A 23,489-nucleotide genomic window follows, 5' to 3' on the forward strand; every position below is an offset into this window, starting at 1 on the left:
CAGAATGAGCTAATCGTCAGCGCAAGAGACATGATTGTCACTTGCCCAGAGATGTCTATCCGCGATCGGCAATGTGGAAATTGGTGTAGAATTTCGTAAGCATTGTTGAGAACCCTACTTAATATTGTAGATCGCGGTAGTTGCCATCACCGAGCGGGGCTTTAGCTCCGATCCTCCCCTTGGTGTAGTTGGTTCATCACGTTCGACTGTAATGGTTACATTGTCATCGAAAGGTCTCTAGTTCGATTCTGGAAGGGGAGAACAACTTTCTTTTTGCTTTTTTTTTTCTGGTACCGGGACAAACGATGCAATTTGCCATTCTGCCTGCCGATATCGCGAGAATCGAACGTAATTTTCCTTCGAAACCTAGATACCTCATTCTACCTAATACAATACGGATTATCTCGTGTGCCATTGGGTGCCGTGATCTTGGCGTACATCAGGGAAGGCAGTCGGGCCGCAGGTGCAGATTGAAATAAACGAAGAAGGAACCTGGCGAGCACACGAGAGAGGTCCCTGGGTCGCGACGGAAGGAAGTTGCGAGGTGTGGCAGGCGACTGACGAGAAAGAGCGAGGAGATACTTAACGAAGGCATTCCAAAGCAACGATACCTTGTTTTCGTCCAAATTGAGATAGGTTTGGTGGGTTGCTCTCAATCCCACAGCTGGCTCGCATTACAAGTCCATTTTACCACTCCTCCTTTCTGGCATCAATCGAAGTCACTCTAATTCAGTTGCAGTCGATCGCGACGAAATCCAAGAAAAGAATACTTGGATTCAAACCCGATAATCATTGACCATTCTCGTATAGTACTCCATCATGAATAATCCTACACTCCATTTTCGTACAAATTAAATTAACAGTTTCCAATTCTTACTCGTCCCATTCGATCCTCATGGTCGTTGGCACAGGCCAGTACGAGCTCTGGTCGGCCGTCATGAAGGTGCGCAGGCCCAGCCAGGGCTCATCCTTCTTGCTGGCGCCGTTCTGATTGCTGCCCACAGGAAGACCGACTTGGCCATTCCAAGCGCCGGCAGGCATGTTCTTGAGCTTTCCACGACCTCCGTTTCCGCCAGACTGCTTGTCGGCTCTCCTCAATCCCTTGAGTCCGACAATCTCCTTGAACAGACTCGTCTGCGCCACGCGGCTGATCTCCTTACCGGCACACCAATGGGGGCCGAGACCATAGTGGACGTAGGACTCGAGAGGGCGGTCGAGGCGCACTTCGTTGGGGGCCTCAAAGATGGTTGGGTCGCGACCGGCCGTCATCAGGTTGCACAGGACCTTTGTACCCTTGGGGATCTTGACCTCGTACTTGGTGCCGTCAATGTCGTCGTTGACCTTGGGTGTGCGCGAGGTCGGGTCATTGGGATCAAGGAGGCAAGGAGCGTAATCGGTGATGACCTGGGTGGTGACGGCCTCACGGTAGACGGCGACGGTACCACGGAGTCTGCATCCCTCAAGCATGCTGGGATAGGGTTAGAGGAGTGTCCCAAAGAGGAAAGTTTTTCGAGTAAGACTTACTACTTCATCAACTTTTCATCCGCCTCGGGCGTGTTCTCATGAGCTAGCTTGTAAAGCGTCTTCAGGTGGTCGTGGCCCTCGCCAAGGTAGTAGTCGATGCAAAGCGCCATGACCTGCGACTGGTTCGTAACGTTGGCGGTGACGACGGGCATGATAGTACCCCAGACGACCTCATCAATGTCCTTGCCGTCAGCGAGAAGGCGCTCAATGAGATGGTTACCAAAGGTGGGAAGCGAGGCTTCTCCCTCTCTGATCTTGGCGACAATGTCCGTGATCAAGCCAGCCTTGGAGATGGTCTGGCAGACAAGGCCCATGAGCTTGCCCAAGCCTTGGCCGAGCTCGCGCGCGATCGTCCGTAGCTTGAAGCTGTTGCCAATGTCCGCATCCAGGAAAACTGACTGGAAAAGAGTGGCAACAACCACGTACAGTTCCTGATCAGTGTAGACACCCCATGGCGAGTCCTCGTTCTTGATGGGCAGGTGGAAGAGGGCGGCGTTGAATCGTGTGTTTGTCAGGTTGATGACGTCCCGAACAATGTCAACCTCCCTGACGCCCTTCCTGATAGGAAAGCTGTTCTGCTTCAGCAACCGAGGCGTCATGTGAGTGTACCACTTGAAAACTTCCCTCTCCCAAGGGCCCGTGATCAAAGCCTTCCTAACCTGAGTGCGGTTCTGCATATTGGCCTTGCCATCACCAGCCAGGCAAAAGTCCTTGCCATACTCCTTGCCAGGCTGCGCGACCAGATGACGGATGGCCTCGCCCCAGACAACCTTAAAGTCTGACTGGTTGTACAGAATCTCGCTGACAGCCTTGTGGGAGAAGATGGGAATCATGTTGCGCTTGGTGACCGGTTCCTTCCAGGAGTAGAGATAGTCTCTGTTGATGCCCTCGAGGATCTTCTTGTTCTCAGAGGGCACCGTGAGAGGGAAGTGGGCGTAAACGCTGTTTTGCTCAAACGAGTTGGGGAAAGCGCGGTACACCAGCTTGTACAGGACATGGCTCTGGTCGACATTAAGGTCGTAGCTGCATTGGTTGAATCTGCTCAAGAGTCAGCGGCTGCAGTCTTTATCCGCTTGTTAAAATTGATGAAAAGCTTACCCCCAGTTGGTCAGGTTCTTCGGCGTGTAGTCAATGGTGTAGAATCGGTCACCACGAACCAGGGCAACGGCATCAGACAAGATAGCTCTGGTCATGGTGAAGCCGCCACACAATCCACTTCCAGGGGCCATGGGCTCCTTGGCCTTCTCAGCGACCAATCCAGGGTACAACTCAACCTGGTCTGGAGTGCCATAGAGGTATCTCAGCTTCTTGATAACCTCGGGGTCCGGGTTGATATCCTCAAATGTCGGATGTCTAGTGAGGCCAAAGTGATCGCGGAACTCGTTAAGGGTGGCGACATTCCACTTTCGTGCGTTCATCATACCGAGCACCTCAATCGGCTTCATGATTTCCGGGATTCTGTTGGCGCCGTAAGAGCCAGCAACGTCTTCGACGGACTCCTTGAAGATCTTGACCAAATCCTCCTCGCGGAAGGCACCATCCTTGCCACGCTTCAGGCCGGCGAAGTCACGCTTGACGGGGTCATCACTAATGCGCTTCTCCCAGTCCCTTACAGCGTGGCCGAACTCAATGAGAGTAAAGTCTTTGACTTCCTTGGGTGGGTTGCTGGTGTCCCCCTCGATCTTGAGTTGCTCGCGGAACGCCTTTTCGGTCCACTTGGCGTCCTTGGGAGAGATGGTGCAATGCCATCTGTAGATGAGGTTAAACTCTACTGAGACCTGGTTTCCGGTACCCTCGGGGGTCTCGGCTCTGAGGATGCTCTTGCCCTCGTTGGTGCGGGGATCCAGAGCCCAGCTGGAAGGTGAGCGGTTCATGTTCAAGATGGTACGGACGTAGTCGCGGAGGACGATGCTGACGTAGAGACCGCAAGTGATGAGACGTGCCGTTTGGAAAAGGTCATTGTCGAATTTGACCCAAGCATTCCAACGGGCCCACTGCTTGTACTCAGGGGTTTCCAAGTAGTCCTTGTACTCTTGGGATTCGAGATACTTCGGGTACTCTGGGTCCTCCTTCTTGACCCTCTGTTCCGGTTTCTTCGGAGCCTCAGCCTTGGGGTCAATGGCATCACCAGGGGGTCTGTTGAAGCGGTTGTTCTCATTGATGCTATATATCATTAGTACAGGTTTTGATGAGATCACAGGTTGAGAGTTCTTACCTTGCAAGCTGTGTAACAATGTAGTTGTGGAAGCGGTTGAACATCATGAGAAGAACACCGACACCGGGAGGGAAGCCAAGAACTCTCTTGGAGGAGAACGAATCAGGCTTTAGTCTGCCGTCCAACTTTGTCCTGACTTGATCTTGCTCTGCTTGGTTGCGACCATAGAGGGGAGAAAGATCGAGGTAGGAAGATGTCTTGTTGATGCCACTGAGGCCGTCCTATCATTCAGTCAGTTAGTAAAGCGAGTTCAAGCTGAAATGAAAAGTCGGGGGAATAGTGTTTTACAGTTTGGAAGATATCATGGGTGATGATAGTAGCCAGGTAAAAGAGGAAGCTTGAGATCTTGTTGGGGTGAGGCTTGAACTCCTCGCCTCTGGCAAAGAGCATGTCAAAGAGTAGGCTGGGATCAGGCTGATTGGGAGTCTGATAGGTAATTGGCGGAGCGGACCGAGCATATGCTGTGTTAGCTGCGCCCATTAATGGGCTGTGGATGTTGTTGTCAGAGCCGTCTGCTGCACGATACTTGAAATTCTCATCCAGGGTCGTCATGGGCGGGTGGTCGATGCCATTCCAAAGTTGGTTAATCAAGCCATACTCGAGCTTCTTGCCCTTGACGGTGCCGCGCGGCAGCTTGGCGAAAAGCTGGATGAGGTTCTCCAAGAGCAACTTGTTGTCGTCGATCTTGCCTTGCACAGCAGTGATACCGAACTCGGCCAAGGTCTCAAAGTCATGAAATCCGAGCTTCTTGATGTCTTGCAAAAGGTTTGTTGGGTCAGCTTCCTGCGCAGTGGCACCTGGAGTTGGCTCAGGGTGCGGCGGGACTGCGGAAATGGACTTGTGAACGAGGTCGCGGACTGCCGTCAACTTCTCCGACACCTCGGTGAGGAGAGGCTGGTGCTTGGGGAATTGCTCCTGAGCTTGAGACATCCTGGCGTATGGTCCAGTCGACTGCAAGTTGAAGGAGAGAGAAAAGGTGACTTGAAGGGAAAAGGAAGGTATTGATCACACGGGCAGGCTCAGAGTTGGGGTGGATGGGGTCTTCCCTATATATGAGCAAAGTCCTCTTGCCTCATGGAAATGACAGCGGACAATATTGTCCGAGGCGAGCAGATATGGAATCACAGATAACCCCCTCCATGACGAGGCGCAGAGGAATCGGGTGAGCCAGCAGACACTGTGCTACATGGTGTTGAGGACCAGGCTGGATACTTTCTATCGTTTAGTCCCCCCCTCGTTGGCGCTGAGGTCAGCTCTTGAAGCTCCACAAGGCCGTCATGGGTTGTGCTAGGCAATAGCGCAAGACGATGAAGCAAATGTGTTCCTAGGCTTCCCGCTACTAGTCTGGTCGTCTTGTAGGGCTTCGCTCCCGAGGTACTCTTGAGGTACGCCAATCATTGACCAGGCTTACCCTGATGAAGAAGTCGACGGTGATGAAGAAATGCGTCTGTTGACTAAACGTGGGAGACGATTGGCCGGGATGCGAAGCTAGGGACCAACGCTCCCCCCCTGCTGTCGTACGGCGCCGAACCAATAATGGTTGATATCGCAGGCCAACTTCTGCATCGTGGGGGCTGCCAGGGCGCAGCTGAATGTCCCCTGCGTGCCTGCCTACGACTACGGGTCTGGGTGATGGGAAAACAAAAGCAGTAAAGAGTTGCAGAGCTTCCCCCCCCCTTCCGCCAAGCTAGGAGAGAACGAAAACAGCGAGCACTGTGCAATACATTAGGCTACTTGACAAGTAGCTGAAGTCAACGAGTTCCTGGTGAGGCCAGAGAGATGCGCCGGTGGCCAATCATTGAGGAGATGATTCGTATGCCCGGCCGCCTTCTTCTTGGTGTCATGCCAGTTGGAGCGATGACTCTGTCTCAGCCGGGATTTCGGTGAATGTGTGGGTGCCGCCGCGCCGGTGGGGGAGATGAGATCGTATCTGCGCGATACCTACGGATACCTCAAGTATGAGTCGATCTCTTGCTGGGCATGGTCAACATGTGATAATGTCGTAGGCTAGCAGGGACCAATCGAGCCTGTAACTTGTTGTCTTCATTCTCGGACGTCTTTGCCGTAATGCGTATGTTCCACGGGAGCTGCCTTGTTGACCCTGTTAGTGCGATGTGGATTGGCCGTCCCCGATTTTTGACAGAGTTGCAGGGACTTGATAATGCCTGGAACGATTTGGCTCGGATCAATTGGACTTGACCACGGCCGGGGGCCGTTGTTGGTGAGAGCATGGTGAGCGGCCGCAACTGTGCTTACGCTGCTGTGTTCCGGAAACAGCCCGGCTACATGATCTACTAACGAGTTTGCTTGCACTGTAGCACTGCGTTTGCCCGGTGTAATGCGATATTGCTACTCTGCACCAACATGCTTCGATAGCCGGTGAGGCACTTGAGGTCGTCGAGGTCGGCTAGGCCCGCTTGTGATGTCAGCTGCTTGGCGATGGGTGTCTGTCAGCACTCTGTGCAAGCTACTCGAGCCAAACAAAGAAGAAGGGTCGCACCATTTCTTTTCCCGTTGCGTGGGGGCCTTTGGGGCCGATGCGCAATGATCCTTCAGCCGCCCGCCTCCATCTCACCGGACAATACGGACTACATATCCATTGCCTGTGCCGCTGGGCGGTGCAACAGTGTCCATTGGCGAGTAACTGATTGCTCTCAAAGATCATGGATAACCTGTCATGGGCGTCGTCACCGAAGAAGTGCACAAGGTGATGATCTGGTGCTCGCAATATCTGCAACCATGCCTCATCATTTCACAAGACTCGGACTGTACCGCCACCGATCAATTTCACGAGGCCATAGAATGCCGACTCTTTTGATGAGACGCCTCCCCGCCGAGAGGGCCGTTCTCACTCCCTTGGATTGCGGGGTCTAAGACACGGGATTTCGCAGCCGTCGACAGGTCCTATCCGTGAATGGAAAATGTAAGGAATCTGGGGTAATTGGCGAGAGGATCCGGCTTGTCGATGGAATTGGAACTCGAATCTCCGGGGCATTATCTGCCGGTTTGCCAGACAAAAACAAAGTGGTAGTTCGGGCGAGGTAGAAACAGACCGAAATGTAGGCAAATTCTGATTGGCATAATCATTTCGATGAGCCGACTCAAACTGCAATGACTGACGAACTTCTCTCGTGCCATTCGAGAGTCATTCGAGCGCCAATTGCTGACTTGTGGAAGTCGGCCACCTTAGAAAAGTCATGTTGCGCTGGGCCAGTACGCCATCGATGGTGCCCCAACAGCAACCCTAGAGTTCTGGAGACCATCGACGCAGTACACAGAATACCCATAGGGCTGAGATGGTGCCTGTTGAACCTGTCTTAATCTTGGTGGCAAGAGGTCGAGTTCGTGGCCACACAGACCGCTCCATGAAGTTCGGGGGACCCGGTGCGGGATGATACCGTTGAACACTGCAGTCAGCTTACATACCATATCCGTACCGCACATGCGCGTGTACTAGTTTCCGTCAATTGGCCGCTTACTTGGAGGCCTGTGGCATGACGTGAAGCTAGGAGTTCAGGGTACTGGCGCGATGCGAGGGATCGTATGATGCTCGCACAGGCCGATTGACAGTTGACAGGCGAAGGGCACTTTTACTTTTGTGCAGTGCAGCACATGGCGCACAGGGAGACTGGTCTCTAGGATGCCTTTTCCGGGCCTAGTATTGACCTCTTTCACGCTGGAGGCTGAAGAGACTAGTTTCTGTTAAACGTTCAATGGCATAGCGAGGAGGCCTAACAGCCTACAGTACTAATAGAGCCTAAGACCGTTTCAGGCGTTGAGGAAGGTTGGAAGAGTATGGTAGCGATTTGGATTACTGGCCAGTGTTAAGTGACGAGCGACTAGCAACGGGTATGTGCGAACAAGTGCCATGTGGAGGGCAGCTGGTTATGGCCCAGTAATTATCAGCGCCGCGAGACGGAAATAATATTTCTGAAGAACAAAGTTTAGATAACGCTCTCTCTCAGTTAGACCCACGAGCCATGACGGGTTCTGCAGGAGTGAAGTCGTCCCATGGTTTGTAGTACTTGGGGGTCCAAGAGTGGAAGATGATGGCGTGGGCAAGCCATCTCGAACAGAGGATGTCTGAACTGGCTACGGCTGAAGCAACCCAATTCAAGAGTCAATGCAGCGTAGGCCCGCCTAAGTCCGGGTCATATTAGGGTGGCAGTCTTGTTGTATCCATACGAAGGTACAATGTGTTGTGCCTGGGTCGCCAAGGGCAGTTCTCGGGTATGAGGCATGGAAAGGGGATTGGGGCCGGGTCTGGAGGAATGCGATGAGACGCGTCGGCATCGTTGGCGCAAAGTCGATGCGATGCGTATGACGAGCAATGTGACTGTTGCAGAGCGGTATTCGTGTGGATATTGGATGGGAGTGGTCAGGTCAAGTTGTTCATTTTTATCATGAAGAAGTGCAAGTATGCCGACGAGAGATGTCGTTGAGGATGAAGACTATTCACTGCGAACAATTGGGTCCTGAACTCAATTGCTTCTTTCCCTGTCCGTGGACATCCAGATGAAATCAGTGCCTGCCTGAGGTGGATGGCGATGAGTCCTGTGTACCTTCCACTGTCTCAGCGGGTCAACTCACTCCATTTGGGAAGGAGGATCACCCGCAGATTGGTAGGTACTCCGCACCTTACCTTAGGTATCTGTACGAATACGTACCCAAGCACGTTACCAGTAACCAGCCTGCCTGCCTTCCTGCCAGTCATCTTGATGTTCTCTCAATGTCTCAGCCTCAACAAGCCACGCTCTCTGAATGTCAACTTCCTTCACTCGACTTCATGAGAATGTAAGCTCTCTGGGAAAATAGAGCCGGGCAATAAGTGTGATTGCATCCTCTGCAATTCATTCAGGTGGATAATTGAGATGGAAAAATTACCTAGAGACTGGAGAATGAGATTGACTTTGAGAGTGGCATCGGCTAAGGACATTTTGAGTTTAGATTCAGGGTCCCCAGAAATGAGGACCGCTATGGTTCTGAGGACGTGGACTCGGGAAGCAGGAGTCACCAGTGGATTCCTTCCTGAGTGGACACTGGAAGCTGCCCAGAACTCAAATCAGAAGGGGGCAACGTCGGGCGTGACGGACCAGGAAGGAGCACTCCAGCCGGGTGGAGATATCTGGGGAAAGCACCACACAGCAGCTGTTTCCCTTTTTATTATAGAGTTCTTCCTCTGCTTCAGAATGATTGCACCACAGAAGGCGAATACTGCAGTACAACAGAAACGGGAAGAGACACGACGACGGCAGATGCAAGGGAATACTACGTCAATTAACAAGGAATACCTGATACGGAGTGAAGCGAGCCAAAATTGATTCCCTCCATGCCATTTTGTCTGTGCCTTCCGTCACTGTGCGTGCCTTCATCATCCCCTCTTTCTGTTTCTCAACGCCTTGCAGTGGGCTGAGCGAGTCGTAGCTTCTTCATCCCATCTGATTGTCTCGTATCTTCCCGAAGGCGAGGCAAGCACCTCGGGATCGAATGCGCGCAGCTCTTGCCGTTGTTACAATTCGTAAACCCACGGCGTATTCGTGCTTTCTTCTCGCCATTGCAAACGACGCAAGTCAGGCTGCCAAACACGAGCTGTGCCGCATCGTATCTTTGCGCAAGTCCGCCTACGCTGGTTTCCAAGTCAGAGGCCGTCTTTCCCTCAAAGACAATATCGCTTCTGAGTTCCCACCTCAAATCGAGAAGAAAAGGGGGGAAACCTCGCCCATTTATCCATCCACTCGCCGTCTTCCCCGAGTTGCTCCCTCCCTCCCCTCCCCAACCCTTACTTTTCGGGCCTAGCACAACAGGCCGGTCAGTAAGCTGCCATTCCCACTCAAGCTCAAGCACCCGACCTGCAAGAAGGATCCCGATCCTGCACCCACGATTATCCGTACGACACCTCCAAACCAACGGGCCATTCCCCCCTTGCGGTTTAGGTACCCCCTTGTCCCTGGGTAGATTAGCGCCATCTGTCAAGGAGCAACGCGACGCCAAGCTTGCCAAGCTCCCGCCGTCGCCTTCTGGCGCTCTTTTTGCCGCCAAACCCAATCTCGAGTCGAGTTCCATCCTGCTGTGTAGGCGGCACCACTAGCTTTCCTTCCCCTCAACTTTTCCCTCAACCTTTCTTTACACCTTTTAAGATCTCCAACATTCTTCGCTTCCATCTGTGCCTCGTCGCCGAACTGTCGGTTGTTCCCGGCTCGTCTTCAGTCGTACGTCGCTGACCTTGTGGTCCGTCTACCCGGGTTGTCTCGAAACTCTGCCGAGCCACGTCGACTGTGACATCCGACGCCTCACACAATCCGCCGCCCATCGAATCCACGTTGAACACCCAGTCCGGCCACGCGCAATACCTTATCTTAGACCAGGGTGCCAACGACCACACATTCTGCACATCATCTTTCCTTCGGCCGACGACAATCTTCGAGAACTCTTCCTCCTCTTCAAGGGCATGCCGACGCCATCGCCATCGACATGATCCCCCTCGTCGTTCGTTCCCTCCGGGGAGCTGTCGCGCGCATCTCCCCAAGTGCACACTCCTACTCTCCTCTAGGCAACGTCAACTCCGAACCCTCATCACCTGGTGGTTCGAATCCTCCCGCCCAATCCAGGTCTCTCCTCGCAAGATTGACGGCAATCCTCTTTTTCCTGCTGCCCTCCTTTGTCCAGCGCCGACTCCGACCCAACGACTTCAAGCACCGGCGCTTATACCCTACCTCGTGGCTCGATGGTCTGCGCGGTGTCGCATCGCTGATTGTCTTCTTCTGCCACTTCACCGAGAAACACGTGGGCTGGTTTACCGCGAGGGCATACGGCATTCCCGATGAGAATGACCATGTCGCTTCCTCCCCGTTGCAGTTGCCCTTCCTCCGCGTCATCTTTAGCGGCCGGCCCATGGTCCACATTTTCTTCATCATCTCGGGCTTTGTTCTGTCTCTCAAGTCATTGAAGCAGGCAAGGAAACACGACTACGATGGACTGCATCGCACTCTATCGAGCAGCGTCTTCCGCCGTGGCTTCCGCTTATTTCTGCCCACTACTGCGTCTACCTTTATGATCCTCATCATGATCCGCTTGGGAATGATGGGCCAACCCTTGCCTACACTCTGGGAGCAGCTGGTGGACTGGAAGAACGCTGTGTGGAGAATCACCTTTAGCTGGCAGTGGGATATTACCCAAATTCTGCCCTATGATGTCCATCTTTGGACCATCCCCATCGAATTCTCCCACTCGCTACTCCTCTTCGTCGTTCTTACCGGCGTGAGCCGCATGAAGACGTACTTGCGCCTCGCTTCCGTTTTCTCCATCATGATCTACTGCCTCAAGTGTGGCCATTGGGCCGGCTTCGAATTCCTGGGTGGCATGTTCCTTGCCGAGGTCGGCTTGATCGAAGAAGCTCGTCAGGAGCGCAAGGCGGCTGCTTTGCAGAACAAGGAAGCATCCGACATGGAATCTTCCACTACGTCATCGGACTCGTCTTCAACCTCCCTGGCAGTGCGCGTCTTCAAGACCTTCCTCGTCGGCAACTTGATCTTTGCCCTGTTTGTGGCCGGCTGGCCGAATCAAAAGGCCGACATCACCCCGGGAATGTCCCCGCTCTGGCACAACACCATGGAGCCTTTCTTCACCATGGGCGGCGACCTCGTCTCCTTCCCTTGGTACGCCCTTGGTGCATTCCAGATTGTCGTCACGCTGCAACACATCAAAGTGTTGCAGAACCTATTCGTTACACCACTAGCGCAGTACCTCGCAGACATCAGCTACGCGCTCTATCTTGTCCACGGACCCGTTCTCGACGTCTTTTCGCATCGCTGGATGCCGTACGTCTGGGCGCTTGTCGGCGGTAGGGACGAGACTGGCATGGTTGGTCGACTCGTGGCGTGGTTTATCGGAATTGTCTTGCTTGGTGTGCCGACTGTCTGGGGTAGCGATGTCTTTTGGAGAACCGTCGATATCAAAAGCGTAGAGCTGGCACGCTGGATCGAGAGTCTCTGCACGCGAGACGAGTCGTCAAAGTAACGAGCCACGCGCGCGGGGGGGCGGCATCGGATGTGACGGTGTAGGTGGCATATCGGCGTTGGTGGCGTTAAATACTGTGATAGATGTCTTGTTGGTTCCGGGTACACCTAGAGTCGTGATGACATTCGAGTAAACACTATCCTACATCTCTCAGTCATTCGGTCTCGGATATGGTTCTCTGTGAAGCAAGCCGAGGAGGTGGACAGAGGACGTCTTGAGCCTCGACCGGTGTGAGCCTCTTGTCGTTGCGTGTTTTGATTGACATGTCGCACAAATCCAACGTAAGGTGGCCAGCCACAAGGTACGAGGCAACGTGACACGGAACATGCCTGGCTACACAAGAAAAGGAGGGGGAAGCTAGTCTTTTAAACGAAGCACCTTGGAAGGACGAAAAAACAGCTCAGCCATATATCTACCATCAGGTAAAGTAACTGTGGATATCCGGAAAGGTTGGCCGCGTGGGATGAGGATAGTGGGCAACGATCCGCCGGTCCCGGGACGGAGGCTTCATTGGACCCGGGGAACCACTAGGCCATCCCACCCGCATCCCTGTACCCTTGCCAAGACCCAGAGAATACGTTGCAAGGGCGTCGATAAGAAGCAGGTTAGTTGGAATGGTCAATGGTGAACGGATGGGTCGGCCTGGCTGCGACGATTTAAATCAGGGCGAGGGCACGGATTATGGCTTTTGGTTGGTGAAAAAGGGGGGGGGGGGGGGGGGGGAGGGGGGTACGAAGTCGAGGCACTAGTGAGAAGATGGATCGGTTAGGTGCTCTACTGAAGAATGACAATGCGGTGTCACTGTAGAAGCAGCCGGTGCTCCCGTGCCGAGATGCCATTGAGCTTCTCTCACCAGTATTTAGGGCGGATAGGAACGCCCGGAAGTGAAGCAGGGCTGTGCAACTAGAAGCTCATTCGTATGGCTTTTTCTTATTTGCTGCCTTGGGGACCAAGCCACATACATTATTAACTACTTGCTAAGGTATCACTGCCAGGGAGTAAGCCATTGGGGAGTTGGAGAGGTATCCGTCCCTGGCGAGAGTGTCATCGGTGGCTGAGATCCGGTAAGCGCCTCCGGGGGAACTGACGGTGCTACGACGGGGTCCGTGGGTTTCCGGAGTGGGGGACCATCGGGGCGGTCCGTTGTATTTCAATTGTTTTAACGGTGCCTGTGCCGGTGTGCCAAGGAATATTTGCCGTGTGGGCGGGAGGGAGGTTCAGGTTGTCCCAAATGTGTTCCATGGCGTTGATCTCTGTCATTACGGAGTGCTTAGGTTAGATCGCGGGAGACGGACACACGGATAAGTTTCGGGCACCGATTTCTCCCATTTCCCCCAAGACCCGGATGTTGGAGGGTTCTCTAACTCCAAACTCCGTGTTAGGCGCCCATTTGCTCGCCTGTCAATTCCAACAATGTCCGACAACAAGGCCCAAATCTATCGGCGATAGATGATTTAGCAGCTCAAATACAAGACCAAAGGGCACGACAAAGATCTTTTCCACCTAACGCCGATGAGAAATGGGTTGGGGCTCCCAAGCCTAGCAGTAATCACCGAATGAATAACACGGATTCAGACACTGCTATCCCACCGGGCTACATCAGGTAGGTACTTGTAGCCAACCCAAGATACATTGGATCGTTCCTCTGTGAGTTGAGCCAAACATGGGGAATGACAAGCTGCAGACGACAGCTCCATGATCTCATGTTTCTTCGAGATGAGTTCTTGGCTTCCGGCTCCCACTGGTTTCGTGTGATTGGGATCTGGAGTTAAGGGACTTCATTCGTACTACTTGCGGGAGTGAGACCGTAAATGTAGATGATCTCAAGGTCATTCCCATGAAGATTTTATAAAGATGAACAACCCTCCAATCTGCAGACAATACCGTCTCCAACGAAACATCCACTGGACTCTGAACATCTACGCATTTGCACAATCCCTCTGCAATACTCTGCAATAAGGCCAAAGGAGCAGCCATGACACCCACACTAGGCCGCGAAACAACCGGCACCGAACTCGTCACCGAGTACGCCTCCCTCATCGCCGGGAAAACAATCCTAGTAACCGGCGTCTCCCCCGGGGGCCTCGGCGCGGCATTTGCCCAAGCAGTCGCCGCCGCCTCTCCAGCCCTCCTCATCCTCGCGGGTCGCAACATAACCAAAGTCCAACAGACCGCCGACGCCATTACGTCATCATACCCGGCCGTTGCTGTAAAGACGCTTGAGCTGGACCTGGGCTCGTTCAAGAACGTACGAGCGGCTGCGGAGACTGTGAATGGGTGGGAGGATGTACCGCATATCGATGTGTTGGTGAACAACGCGGGCATCATGGCTGTGGACTGGAGCAAGACGGAAGATGGCTTTGAGAGCCAGTTTGGAACGAATCATTTGGGTCCGTTCCTGTTTACAAACTTGGTCATCAACAAGGTTCTTGCTGCACCGGAGCCGAGGATCGTAACTGTCAGCAGCGATGGGCACCGATTGAGCCGGATTCGTTGGACGGATTATAACTTCAACGTGAGTACTCGTTCTCTTTGCATCGTACCTTGGCCGTAGATACTGACTGGAGGGTTGCATCACAGGACGGCAAGCACTACAACAAGTGGATCGCCTACGCGCAATCCAAGACGGCAAACTGCCTGATGGCTCTCTCGCTCGCGGAGAAGCTGGGCAACAAAGGTCTCCTGAGCGTCAGTCTGCATCCGGGCGTCATCTTTACCAATCTGGGTAGCCACCTGGAAAGCTTTGATTCACTGCGTAAGTGAAGTGAGGGCGCTGCAGTCAAGAGACATGTCGCTAATCCCGGTGCAAAAACAGGAGAGATAGAGATCACCATGGGCACCAAGAACATGTGGACGGAATTTCACCCAAAAACGGAGGATCAGGGCATCGCCACCCATGTGTACGCCGCATTCAGTCCTAATATCAAGAGTGAGTCACTCGGCAGTGCTTCAGAGTCGTAGGTCGTGAACCGGAAAGCTAACACTGCGCAGGTCATAACGGACAGTACTTCAACGATTGCCGCATCGCCGACCAGTACGACGAGGAGATATATCCCTGGGCGATCAACAAGATTGAGGCGGATAGGTTGTGGAAGTTGAGCGAGAAGCTTGTTAGCCAGGAGTTCAACTACTGATGGCTAAAGTACAAGTAGTCTTGGATCTACAGGCCTCACATGAGATGCTAGCACCCCTTAGAAATAGAGTTCAATTATATTTGTCATGTTCTAGAGTTATTAACTCGTTCTCATCTTACACAGGCTTCACCTCTCTACTCTAGTGTTCATGGCGTTGTGGGAAGAACATCACTTGGCTCGGGAGGTGCTGTGTAGTCGCCAGGGAGGGTATCGACGGGAGGAGCCTATGAGTCTTCTGTCAGCATTCGTCCGTACAACCGAATCCAGACGCCAATTTCTACTCACCTGAAGCTTCTCTGCCCATTCTTGTATCGCCCCGTAGTTCTTGCACATGTGCTTGGTATTGAAGTCGGGGAAAGGAGCCGGGGGATCGCTGGCCCAGACCTGGCCGAGAACAGCGGTATCGACGTTGCAGACCAGGACTTGCCTGATTGTGTCTAGGCAATGTGCTTTCGAGGGGTCAGTTTCGATCGAAGACTACAGGAAAATGGCTGCCACTTACAGACGTGAAGACGAACAATGTGCTCTTCGTTGGCGAAGGCGTGCGTGCCCATCTTCTTGTAGTAGTCGTAGTTGTAGTAGAGGGATTTCCGAACCAAGTTCTGCATCAATCATTAGCACCAGGCATGGTATGCCGAGTCTAGGCCGTTGACTTACCAGGCAGTGAAGGTGATGCATTCCCTCAACGTTGACAAAGAAGCCCGCGCCGTACTTTTCTGACCTCCTCACAAATGACATGTCTAGGCCGCTCTTCAAGCCATCTTCAATTGAGATGACTCCGGCGCGGTCTTCACACCGTCAGCCATAAGGTAAGAACATAGGGTATTGAATGTTACTTACAATCCACGCCCATAGACTCCCACGCTGCGTCGACCTCTGGTGAGGCTTCTTTCCTAAAGATGTCTTCCTGTAGGAACGATCCGTTGAAATGCTTCCAGTCATACTTGACATCCACGTCCTTCAACACAGGCGACCATTGTGTTGTGTGTGCAGCACAAGCATTATCTAGGTCCGTCGGAGCCGACGTCATATAAGAACCCAAGTGCATAGAAAAGAGGTTTGAGAAGACAAATGCCGCCGCTACAGCTGCATTTCTCCTCCAGCCTCCTCTCCTTTGGGTATCATGTTGCCTCGCGTCGGGGGCCGATTGCAGGGACTCGAGATCCTCCTCAGACTCATCCACCCGGTTAGCGAGCAGTCTCGAGTTGGACTCGTCTTCTTTTTCGTGCATCATGGTGTCGAAGAAATGGGTATCAATTGAGTCACGCTTAGCAGGGAGTGTGGAAAAAAAAAAAAAAAAAAAAAAAAAAAAAAAAAGGAGAGGGAGTTAATCAAAGAACTGCCAGAAACGCTCCGGAAGAGAGTTGGAAGAGGGGAAGAATAATGAGCGATCGTGATCCAAGGGAAGCTCGGCCGAGGGAGCAACGGGCAAGACGGAATACCCAACGACGACTCTTGTCTGACATGAGGAATGCTCGCTAGCCTTACAAGCACGGCTCACACATGTCCATGTTACTAAACAAAACGATGAGGCGTCTGTATCTTGGTGCGCCGTCAAGGTTGCCACGCAATTACCGAAAGCAGCTGGAATGCTCAAAACTCAATCGCCCGCCAACACAACCACACGAACACCCCACTTGCCACGACCAAGACACCAGATTTGGCATCAGAACACGGCATCCGCGGCAGGAATGTCGCCGTCGATAGTTTGGCTGCAGCTGATCCGCCGGCGCATGCGGCTGATTGTTGTGCGAAGAGAGGCAGCAGCCACGCAGCGTGGGCAGAGAGGCGGGAATTGCTGCCCGCCAGTCTTGCTGGCATCCTAGCACCTCACGCGTTGCCAAGACTGGGAGAACTCGGCACGAGCTCTTCTCCGCCCCAAGAAAGAAGGGGAAAACGAAGAGAAGTCGACGGGTCGCCATTGCTAGTGTGGTGGTTGTCTCGCTTGTCTACTGTTAGGCTGGTAGTTTGCAGCTTTGAAGCCTGCGGGCACCAATCGCAAAGTTTCCGAGCCTTTCCCCCGAAGCCTGACGTGATGCCAGATGGACGGTCTGGGGTAGTAAGATCTCGTATCTGTAGGGAGCTGACCAGTCTACAATGTCGACAGTGGCCGTATATGTCGAGGGACTTTTGGAGCTTCGTATTGAGGGTATTTTCGACAAGGCCGCTCTCACGCAATTGCATAATTCGTTGGGATCTGGTGTCATCCCTTGGGTGTGACGTGGGAAAAACACCAACTCGTGGAAAACCCAGTCTAAGTCCAACTGAACTCGTGGTAGATCGGCTTCAGTCCTGCTCCGATGAGACCGAATCTCAACCACCAGCCCTTCTTTGGTTTGACATGATCTTTGGCAACACTAGATGCAATCCACACAGTAAACTTCCAGCCCACGGAGCCACCGCCCCCAACGTGGCAGCCTCCAAGTTTCCGGCCTCAGTCAAACTTCCATGTCACACAGACAGGTCTCACAATGTCCTCTACGTTCGGCATCAGCAAAGGTACAAGAGCCATATTATTGTACCACGTCCTTCTAATTTCCTCCGGTCGTGTCCGGGACCATGTATCCGGCACCAAACACAGCCGCCGTCGCAATCACACTGAGCCGAACTGACCTAAAGCCATGCCGTCGGGATAAGCGCGAGAAGGAGATGAGTCAAGCGTCCCTTGCCGGGCCTTTGCCGAGAGACCTTCGTGTACCAAAGAAGCATGGACTCATGCATGGTTGTGTCGACTCATGGATCTGCATGAGGTAGCGGGATGGGAAAGTTCAAGATTACAGTAAACAGGCAACCTCTCACAACAAAGCCGCCTCGACCATTCCCAGCTATCCACGCTGCCATGTCTTGGAGCCACCCAAGCTTCTTGATCGGTCACCAAAATAGCATAAGAAGCAGGGCGGGGGCTGACACTAACGCATCCGCTTGTCCCGCCGCCAATTCCGTGTTAGTAGGGCTGATCTCCGTCAGCGTGCAGGATTAGAGAAGAAGCTCCCCCACCAGAGACTTCACCTCGGAGTTTACTCAACTTAGACTGAGGCTATTCCAATTTGGGTTTCACAGCGTGCTTGACCTCGCATATTACGATGTTCATCAATGTCAGACACCTTTCTTAGACATAGCGGGTTCAGCCTGGTAGCCATTAGGATGGTTCCACTCGTGTTACCGTCCGCGATTGTGTCGGTCACTGCTATCTTGGAAGTCGGCCCGGATCGGATTTTCCACGAGCTCGCATCGCGGTTTCTGTGACTGGGTGACAAGACATGTTTTGCAGTACAACCTTCCAACAGAAGGTGAAGAGTTCACATCTTGATCTTGATCGTGGTTCCATTTTCAGCAGTGGCAGTCAGCGTGATCTTTGATCCATAGGCGACCCTAACTAACAACCCACTGCGACCTTTCGGGGGCTCCCTTGCCTGGTCATGACACCCACATAGAAAGATCTCTGCATCATCTACACCATCAAAGATGCAAGAATACGAGGACGATCTCCTAGCCGGTTATTCGACTCCTCTAAGCCATGCGAGTCCGCCTTCTAGCGTGGTATACACATCGCCCGATGGCTTCGAGACATCGTGAAGCTACTCTTTTCCATCCTGCGGTCGTTCCGGACGCAACCGGATGAGCTTGTGACGCCATTCACAACCCATTCAACCGCTCACCCTGTAATCTTGCAAGTTTCTGCCTCCAAGGCGCACCCCCGCTTGCAGAGGCATTGTGTCTTCGACCTTAGCGAGCCCTCAGTTCAAGGGCTCCCTTGCAGCTGTTCACATTAGCCCGAAGACCCTTCATCCATCAGAGAGAAACGCCATCTCAACGATTCCTAGGTCATCAGCACGATGCCAGATGCGGCGTATGCCCTCATCACCCAGGCTCGAGGGTGGCCGATGTAGTAGTCAAGGAAGGATGCTAGACAACACCGTCGTCTGCAACTTGAACATCGGCTTGGCTCTTCCATAAGTATTGCCCATGATCCCACCATCAATCTCATCATCTCTCCTATTCTCATCACACACCAAACAACAATAATCTCACATAGTCAAGTCGTCAGAGCCCAAGTCACCCATCAGCCAAGCCGTTTTATCTACATATTCCTCTTCTTCACCACTCGCAAACATGAAGGTCTCCGCCATTCTCATGATCACCGCCGCTTCGGCCGCCCTCGCCGCTCCTGTTGCGGAGGCTAACGCCGAGGCCGCTCCCGCTCCTGCCCCTCAAGCCACACAGGGTTACACCAACTACGGAAAATACGACTATAGCCAGTACGGAAGCTACGGCAGCTACCCCCCGCCGGCCACAACCCCGAGCCCCACCCCGGTCCCTCAGACGTACAGTGCCTACGGCACTTACAAGGGCTACAAGCGCGCCGTCGACTGGGTGAAGAGCTGGTTCGAGTAAAGGCATCACACATATCTTCCGCATCACCCACTACGCCATACGCAATAATCACATTCCTTAAGCGCACTTCACCAACCCATACGTCTTCTCTCACCATCTACTGGGCACGATGCTGGCTTGCCCAACAACAAGAACTTGGAACTTGACGACTATCATACTCACCTAATGTAACCCGGGCGATGATGGAGAAAACAGACCTATGCGGTATGGGAGTATAATGATAATAGAAAGTCCACAAACATTGGGCTCAATGAAATAAATCACGTGTCATGAATTTGCATGGTGCCAGGAATGTTGTCAAGTGACCATGTTGTGACATCTCGTTCCTTTGGTAAGATCGTAACTGTCTAACGGCACCACAGGCTAGGTATCTATATATATATGTATATTTAGAGAGAGAGAGAGAGAGAGGTGTGTATATTTATATCTTTGTGTGTTTTCATACATGAATTTAAAAGGCATTCTTCGTACAGTTAAACCAGACTGCGATGTGACGAAGGCTTGGTGTATCTGACACTTTTCCTTGGAGATAAAGCAGCTTGATTTCGTATTGTCAGGTCTCTTGGCTGGAATTTTCACTCGGGGATGTTCAACGCAAGAGTTTCTCTTAAGCATTGTCATTAGTAGTTTTGTGACAGTCTCCTGGCCAAAGCGACGAGGTTTCGCGTATTCTCAGTAAGATAGAAAGCTCACAGCAACGTGAACAACAAAGTAATCTCCCACATTCGATTCTCACATTGCGTTTCAGATATGCTTTCCCGGATCGTCTTCCATCCGAACAGGCCAGTATGGGCTCTACAACAGGTCATCAATCTGTGGGTTTGTTCTTTGAGAGACACCAACATTCGTTCCGTAGGCCTCGTAGATAGATCATACGTCGCGCTACTGGGAGGATGGTTCAAAAATATGACAGCCGTTAGAGCCTTTATAAGAGATAGATAGTATGCTTGTTACCGAGAGAAAAGGAAAGACGGCGAAATATAGATTCTCAATGTCGATTCTTCTAGATAGCATCCATGGAATACGTGAGTGAAGTGTGAAGCTAGAGTCCTTGTCTCGACCTACCACATAGAGAAGACCAGGGCTCTCATTCCAAGAGAGTGTCGATGGATATATTTCTAAAAGCCTGGGCTTCAATATGTTTCCCATCTGATGGGCCCAAATCTTGCATCTTAGCAGGCCTCCAGGCCAAGGCATCCACCTCATGTCAAGCACTTTGAGACTCATACGTATACAAGTTTTCCTCTCAATCCGAAAAGCATGGAGTTAACAGAGTCCGCTTTTGAAAATATATTAGTCTTCTGTACAGCTCCAGTGCCTCGAAACAATACCATGTACCCAGAAGAAGTTCATCTATAAGCCTGAGATACAGGCTTTGCGATTATTTTCAACAGGAAGAACCCCGACCAAGTTAAATGAGAACTAAACAAAAAGCCTTTCTGCTTTGGTCATATTTACTACTTGGTAGACATTTCGTCATTAACAGGGGTCAGATTGACTTCAATACCATCATGCTTCAACCCACGGAAGTATTGCTTTATTTCAAAAGCCCACATAAGAATTTCAACTCATATAAATTGACCTTAGAACACATTTGACAAGAGATACAAAGCGTTTCGTGAGCACTCGTATCATACAGTGGCAGACTGGGGGTTTTCACTGGTGTTCATGGTATGATTGACGTGTAAGGAGCCAAAGGCTGGTCGATTGCCTCTAGATTAGAATATCAGAAATCTGTATTGTTTCACTCCGCTAGCTTGCTCAAACCCAGAGCCATGACCAGTAGTACCCTAATGAGGTTGAAAGAACAACAATTAAAATAGTAAGCGTATACCTTATAATGTGGAATTCCCACCTTCTCACTATTGTACAACAAGACTTCGGATACAAAGAATGCGTGATGTAGACAGAAACAGTCGCGGATGAAACATTTCAAGATACATAATGTAGTATCCTTAAGTTAATGGAATCATCTCAATATGTGTGTACTTACGCAGATGAGGTGGATAATAATGATCACGGCATGCTCATGATCATCAATTGATATTAACCAATGCGGGTAAGAATAAAGAACCCACTTCCGTAAGGTCCGTCATTCGAAGTCTTGAAGATTCAGCTAAGATCAATCCCTCATAGATTCATGAAGCTCATACTCGTACTTCAATAACTGTCGACATCAAATCATTCACTTCCATAGCAATCTTAGTAATTCTTTGTGGATGTATTGCCGTTTACTCATCTCGCCAGGGCTCTGTGCCTCGATACATATCTCCACTGTTTGAGATCACTACATCATGTCCCTGGTCAGATGCTGCCGAATACAGTCATTTGAATGCTATTAGGGCTGTAGCGAGTGATGTTGAGCTTCTACCACCATATCAAACCGAAATTGGTAGGGTTGTTCAAGATTTACATCACTGAGACAATACTGAATCTGGCGATAGCTTCACGTCAACCTCACAGTACCTGAAAGCTGGAACGGCTCTGCCAGCCACCTCGTTTCATCGTCTTTTCGCCTCACTGGATGTAAGAACCGAAATTTACCCAGGCCATCCAGTAAAGCGTAACGGAGACTCGCAGCCTTCGACTCAGTGCACCACTGCATCGCTGCCAGGTCCCAGCCATGAGCGCTCCGTGAGTCCGTCTCACAAGTTGCCACAATCTAGCCACGTGTCCATCATCATGCAGAACCCCCTTGAGAACAGACCCAATCACTCAATCCAATGGCAGACTTCACCGAACAGATGCTTCGACTACCAGGCTGCTCATTGCCGACGGCGTCGTACGGTGTAACCGGTGTAAGCCCATGGTGCCATGCAAGGGGGCGAACAAACCCGCATTACACGTCCGCAGCAGGGGGCTTAGAGAGGGGTAAAGACAGTTAAACACTCGAGCAATCTCCAGACCTTTTCTTCCAGAAAATAAAAAGGCTGGGAATCCCTCGCCCCTGGTCTGGAAATTCTCCCAGCCTCCTCATTTTTGGTTCCCCTTTTATCGCCTATCGGCCGAGATGTCGTCTGAAACGCCGATGTCTCTGCACGTCGCCCGCTAGCATCGGAAGCGAAGGGATCCACCGTGGCGCCGATTGTCCGCCCGGAAATCATTGACTGCAGCGCAGCGGGCATTAATGATGATGCAGAGTCATAGGCAAAAGGAATGCAATATCAGAGGGATTCAAGAGAAAAGTTGACATTGGAATGTTTCATTGGAATGAAATTTATAAGCCCAACCACCGCATTTGCACGTTAGAGGTGGTCACTAAGACTCGCTATGCCACCAGACTTCATGCAGCTCCCAGCCGCTGGATGAAATGCCGGCAAGCATGTCTCGCCACGATATACACAATAAGACGAGATGTGTCTCATTGTGTGTCTCTCTGATCCGGATGATCTTCGATGAGTCGGAAGAACAATAGATGTCTCAAAGTTTGCAAATGGATTGGCGAGCTGCGGCTATGTCATTGCTCGGCGTGCTACGTCGTCAACGACACCACCACTCCACCGCATCAGTTCACAATATGATTGCTTTTGGTGGACCGTTTGCCGGCTGGTCAGTCCAGAAGGAATACTGCCCTGCAGCAGGCCTGAAATACATAACAAGAATAAGCCGAGGACCAATCCATGATCACTGATGCAGAGTTGCGACTCAAAGACTACCTAGCCTCCTCACCACGGCCAGCTAAGAAGTGAAGAATAGCTTCGACGAAACAGCTTGAAGCAAGGGCAGCCTGCACTACTTTGGAAGCTCGACGCATCAGTGTCAGAGCCCTGCGTGCCACAGGCGTCATATCTGTTAGTCTGGGGAAGCATTACAGAGAGGTTGGTGATTGTGAATCAGGGTTAAAGACGTGGCTCAATCAGCACGTCATTTTTTTGTGCATGCATGAACCGCCTTAGCGAGGGCAAAGACGTTTGCCATTTACGTCCAATAGTACCGATGGCTGTCTGCAAGAGACCTGGAGGATGATCATGCTGTCTGAGCACTCGTTCACACCGAGTCGATAGGCGCCAGTGAATGTTTCGCGTCAGACTATGCGAGGCACATGGGAGAGTCTGTTGGGCCAAGTAGTCGGGCCCTTTCATCATTTCGAGATGTAGACTCTCGAAGGCATTGTAGAGACGACGCAGATGTGCTTCAAAGCAAAGGAAACTGTGACCACACGTTGTTTTGATGTGGCGAATCTAGGACCCTGATGCTTAATCTTC

General features: G+C 51.9%; 7 protein-coding genes and 1 non-coding gene across 8 annotated transcripts; 5 read left to right on the forward strand and 3 right to left on the reverse strand.

The window, feature by feature from the left end:
• Positions 1-173: 173 nt before the first annotated feature.
• On the forward strand, positions 174-261 carry BDP55DRAFT_t275. Its single transcript has one exon. It is a non-coding gene; the product is annotated as a tRNA-Tyr (tRNA).
• Positions 262-873: 612 nt separating this feature from the next.
• Positions 874-4,669, reverse strand: BDP55DRAFT_635981 (linoleate diol synthase; the record flags this gene model as incomplete). The annotated part of the gene is made up of 5 exons (XM_060572843.1): positions 874-1,468; positions 1,525-2,562; positions 2,623-3,687; positions 3,740-3,960; positions 4,028-4,669. 5 exons carry the CDS (start codon positions 4,667-4,669, stop codon positions 874-876), a joined length of 3,561 nt encoding a protein of 1,186 aa, XP_060425339.1.
• A 3,799-nt stretch (positions 4,670-8,468) lies between these two features.
• BDP55DRAFT_635982 (uncharacterized protein) lies at positions 8,469-9,060 on the forward strand (the record flags this gene model as incomplete). The annotated part of the gene is made up of 2 exons (XM_060572844.1): positions 8,469-8,533; positions 8,598-9,060. 2 exons carry the CDS (start codon positions 8,469-8,471, stop codon positions 9,058-9,060), a joined length of 528 nt encoding a protein of 175 aa, XP_060425340.1.
• Positions 9,061-9,095: 35 nt separating this feature from the next.
• BDP55DRAFT_297049 (uncharacterized protein) lies at positions 9,096-10,006 on the reverse strand. The gene has a single exon (XM_060566592.1). The coding sequence runs from the start codon at positions 9,800-9,802 to the stop codon at positions 9,131-9,133; it is 672 nt and encodes a 223-aa protein (XP_060425341.1). The 5' UTR covers positions 9,803-10,006; the 3' UTR covers positions 9,096-9,130.
• A 204-nt stretch (positions 10,007-10,210) lies between these two features.
• Positions 10,211-11,755, forward strand: BDP55DRAFT_560609 (acyltransferase; the record flags this gene model as incomplete). The annotated part of the gene is made up of 1 exon (XM_060570003.1): positions 10,211-11,755. The coding sequence occupies one exon, from the start codon at positions 10,211-10,213 to the stop codon at positions 11,753-11,755; it is 1,545 nt and encodes a 514-aa protein (XP_060425342.1).
• Positions 11,756-13,730: 1,975 nt separating this feature from the next.
• Positions 13,731-14,889, forward strand: BDP55DRAFT_560719 (short-chain dehydrogenase/ reductase; the record flags this gene model as incomplete). The annotated part of the gene is made up of 4 exons (XM_060570015.1): positions 13,731-14,270; positions 14,336-14,510; positions 14,571-14,684; positions 14,747-14,889. 4 exons carry the CDS (start codon positions 13,731-13,733, stop codon positions 14,887-14,889), a joined length of 972 nt encoding a protein of 323 aa, XP_060425343.1.
• BDP55DRAFT_297059 (tat pathway signal sequence) lies at positions 14,820-16,186 on the reverse strand. Its single transcript, XM_060566593.1, has 5 exons — positions 15,730-16,186; positions 15,547-15,677; positions 15,392-15,491; positions 15,175-15,338; positions 14,820-15,113 (listed from the first exon to the last, which is right to left on the reverse strand). Exons 1-5 carry the CDS (start codon positions 16,121-16,123, stop codon positions 15,036-15,038), a joined length of 867 nt encoding a protein of 288 aa, XP_060425344.1. The 5' UTR covers positions 16,124-16,186; the 3' UTR covers positions 14,820-15,035.
• A 1,174-nt stretch (positions 16,187-17,360) lies between these two features.
• On the forward strand, positions 17,361-19,284 carry BDP55DRAFT_732389 (uncharacterized protein; the record flags this gene model as incomplete). Its single annotated transcript, XM_060579936.1, has 2 exons — positions 17,361-17,388; positions 18,926-19,284. 2 exons carry the CDS (start codon positions 17,361-17,363, stop codon positions 19,282-19,284), a joined length of 387 nt encoding a protein of 128 aa, XP_060425345.1.
• Between the last annotated feature and the right edge of the window lie 4,205 nt (positions 19,285-23,489).

This window comes from Colletotrichum godetiae (assembly GCF_030913485.1).
Source record: "Colletotrichum godetiae strain CBS 193.32 chromosome Unknown BDP55scaffold_48, whole genome shotgun sequence".
NCBI classification, from domain to species: Eukaryota; Fungi; Ascomycota; class Sordariomycetes; order Glomerellales; family Glomerellaceae; genus Colletotrichum; species Colletotrichum godetiae.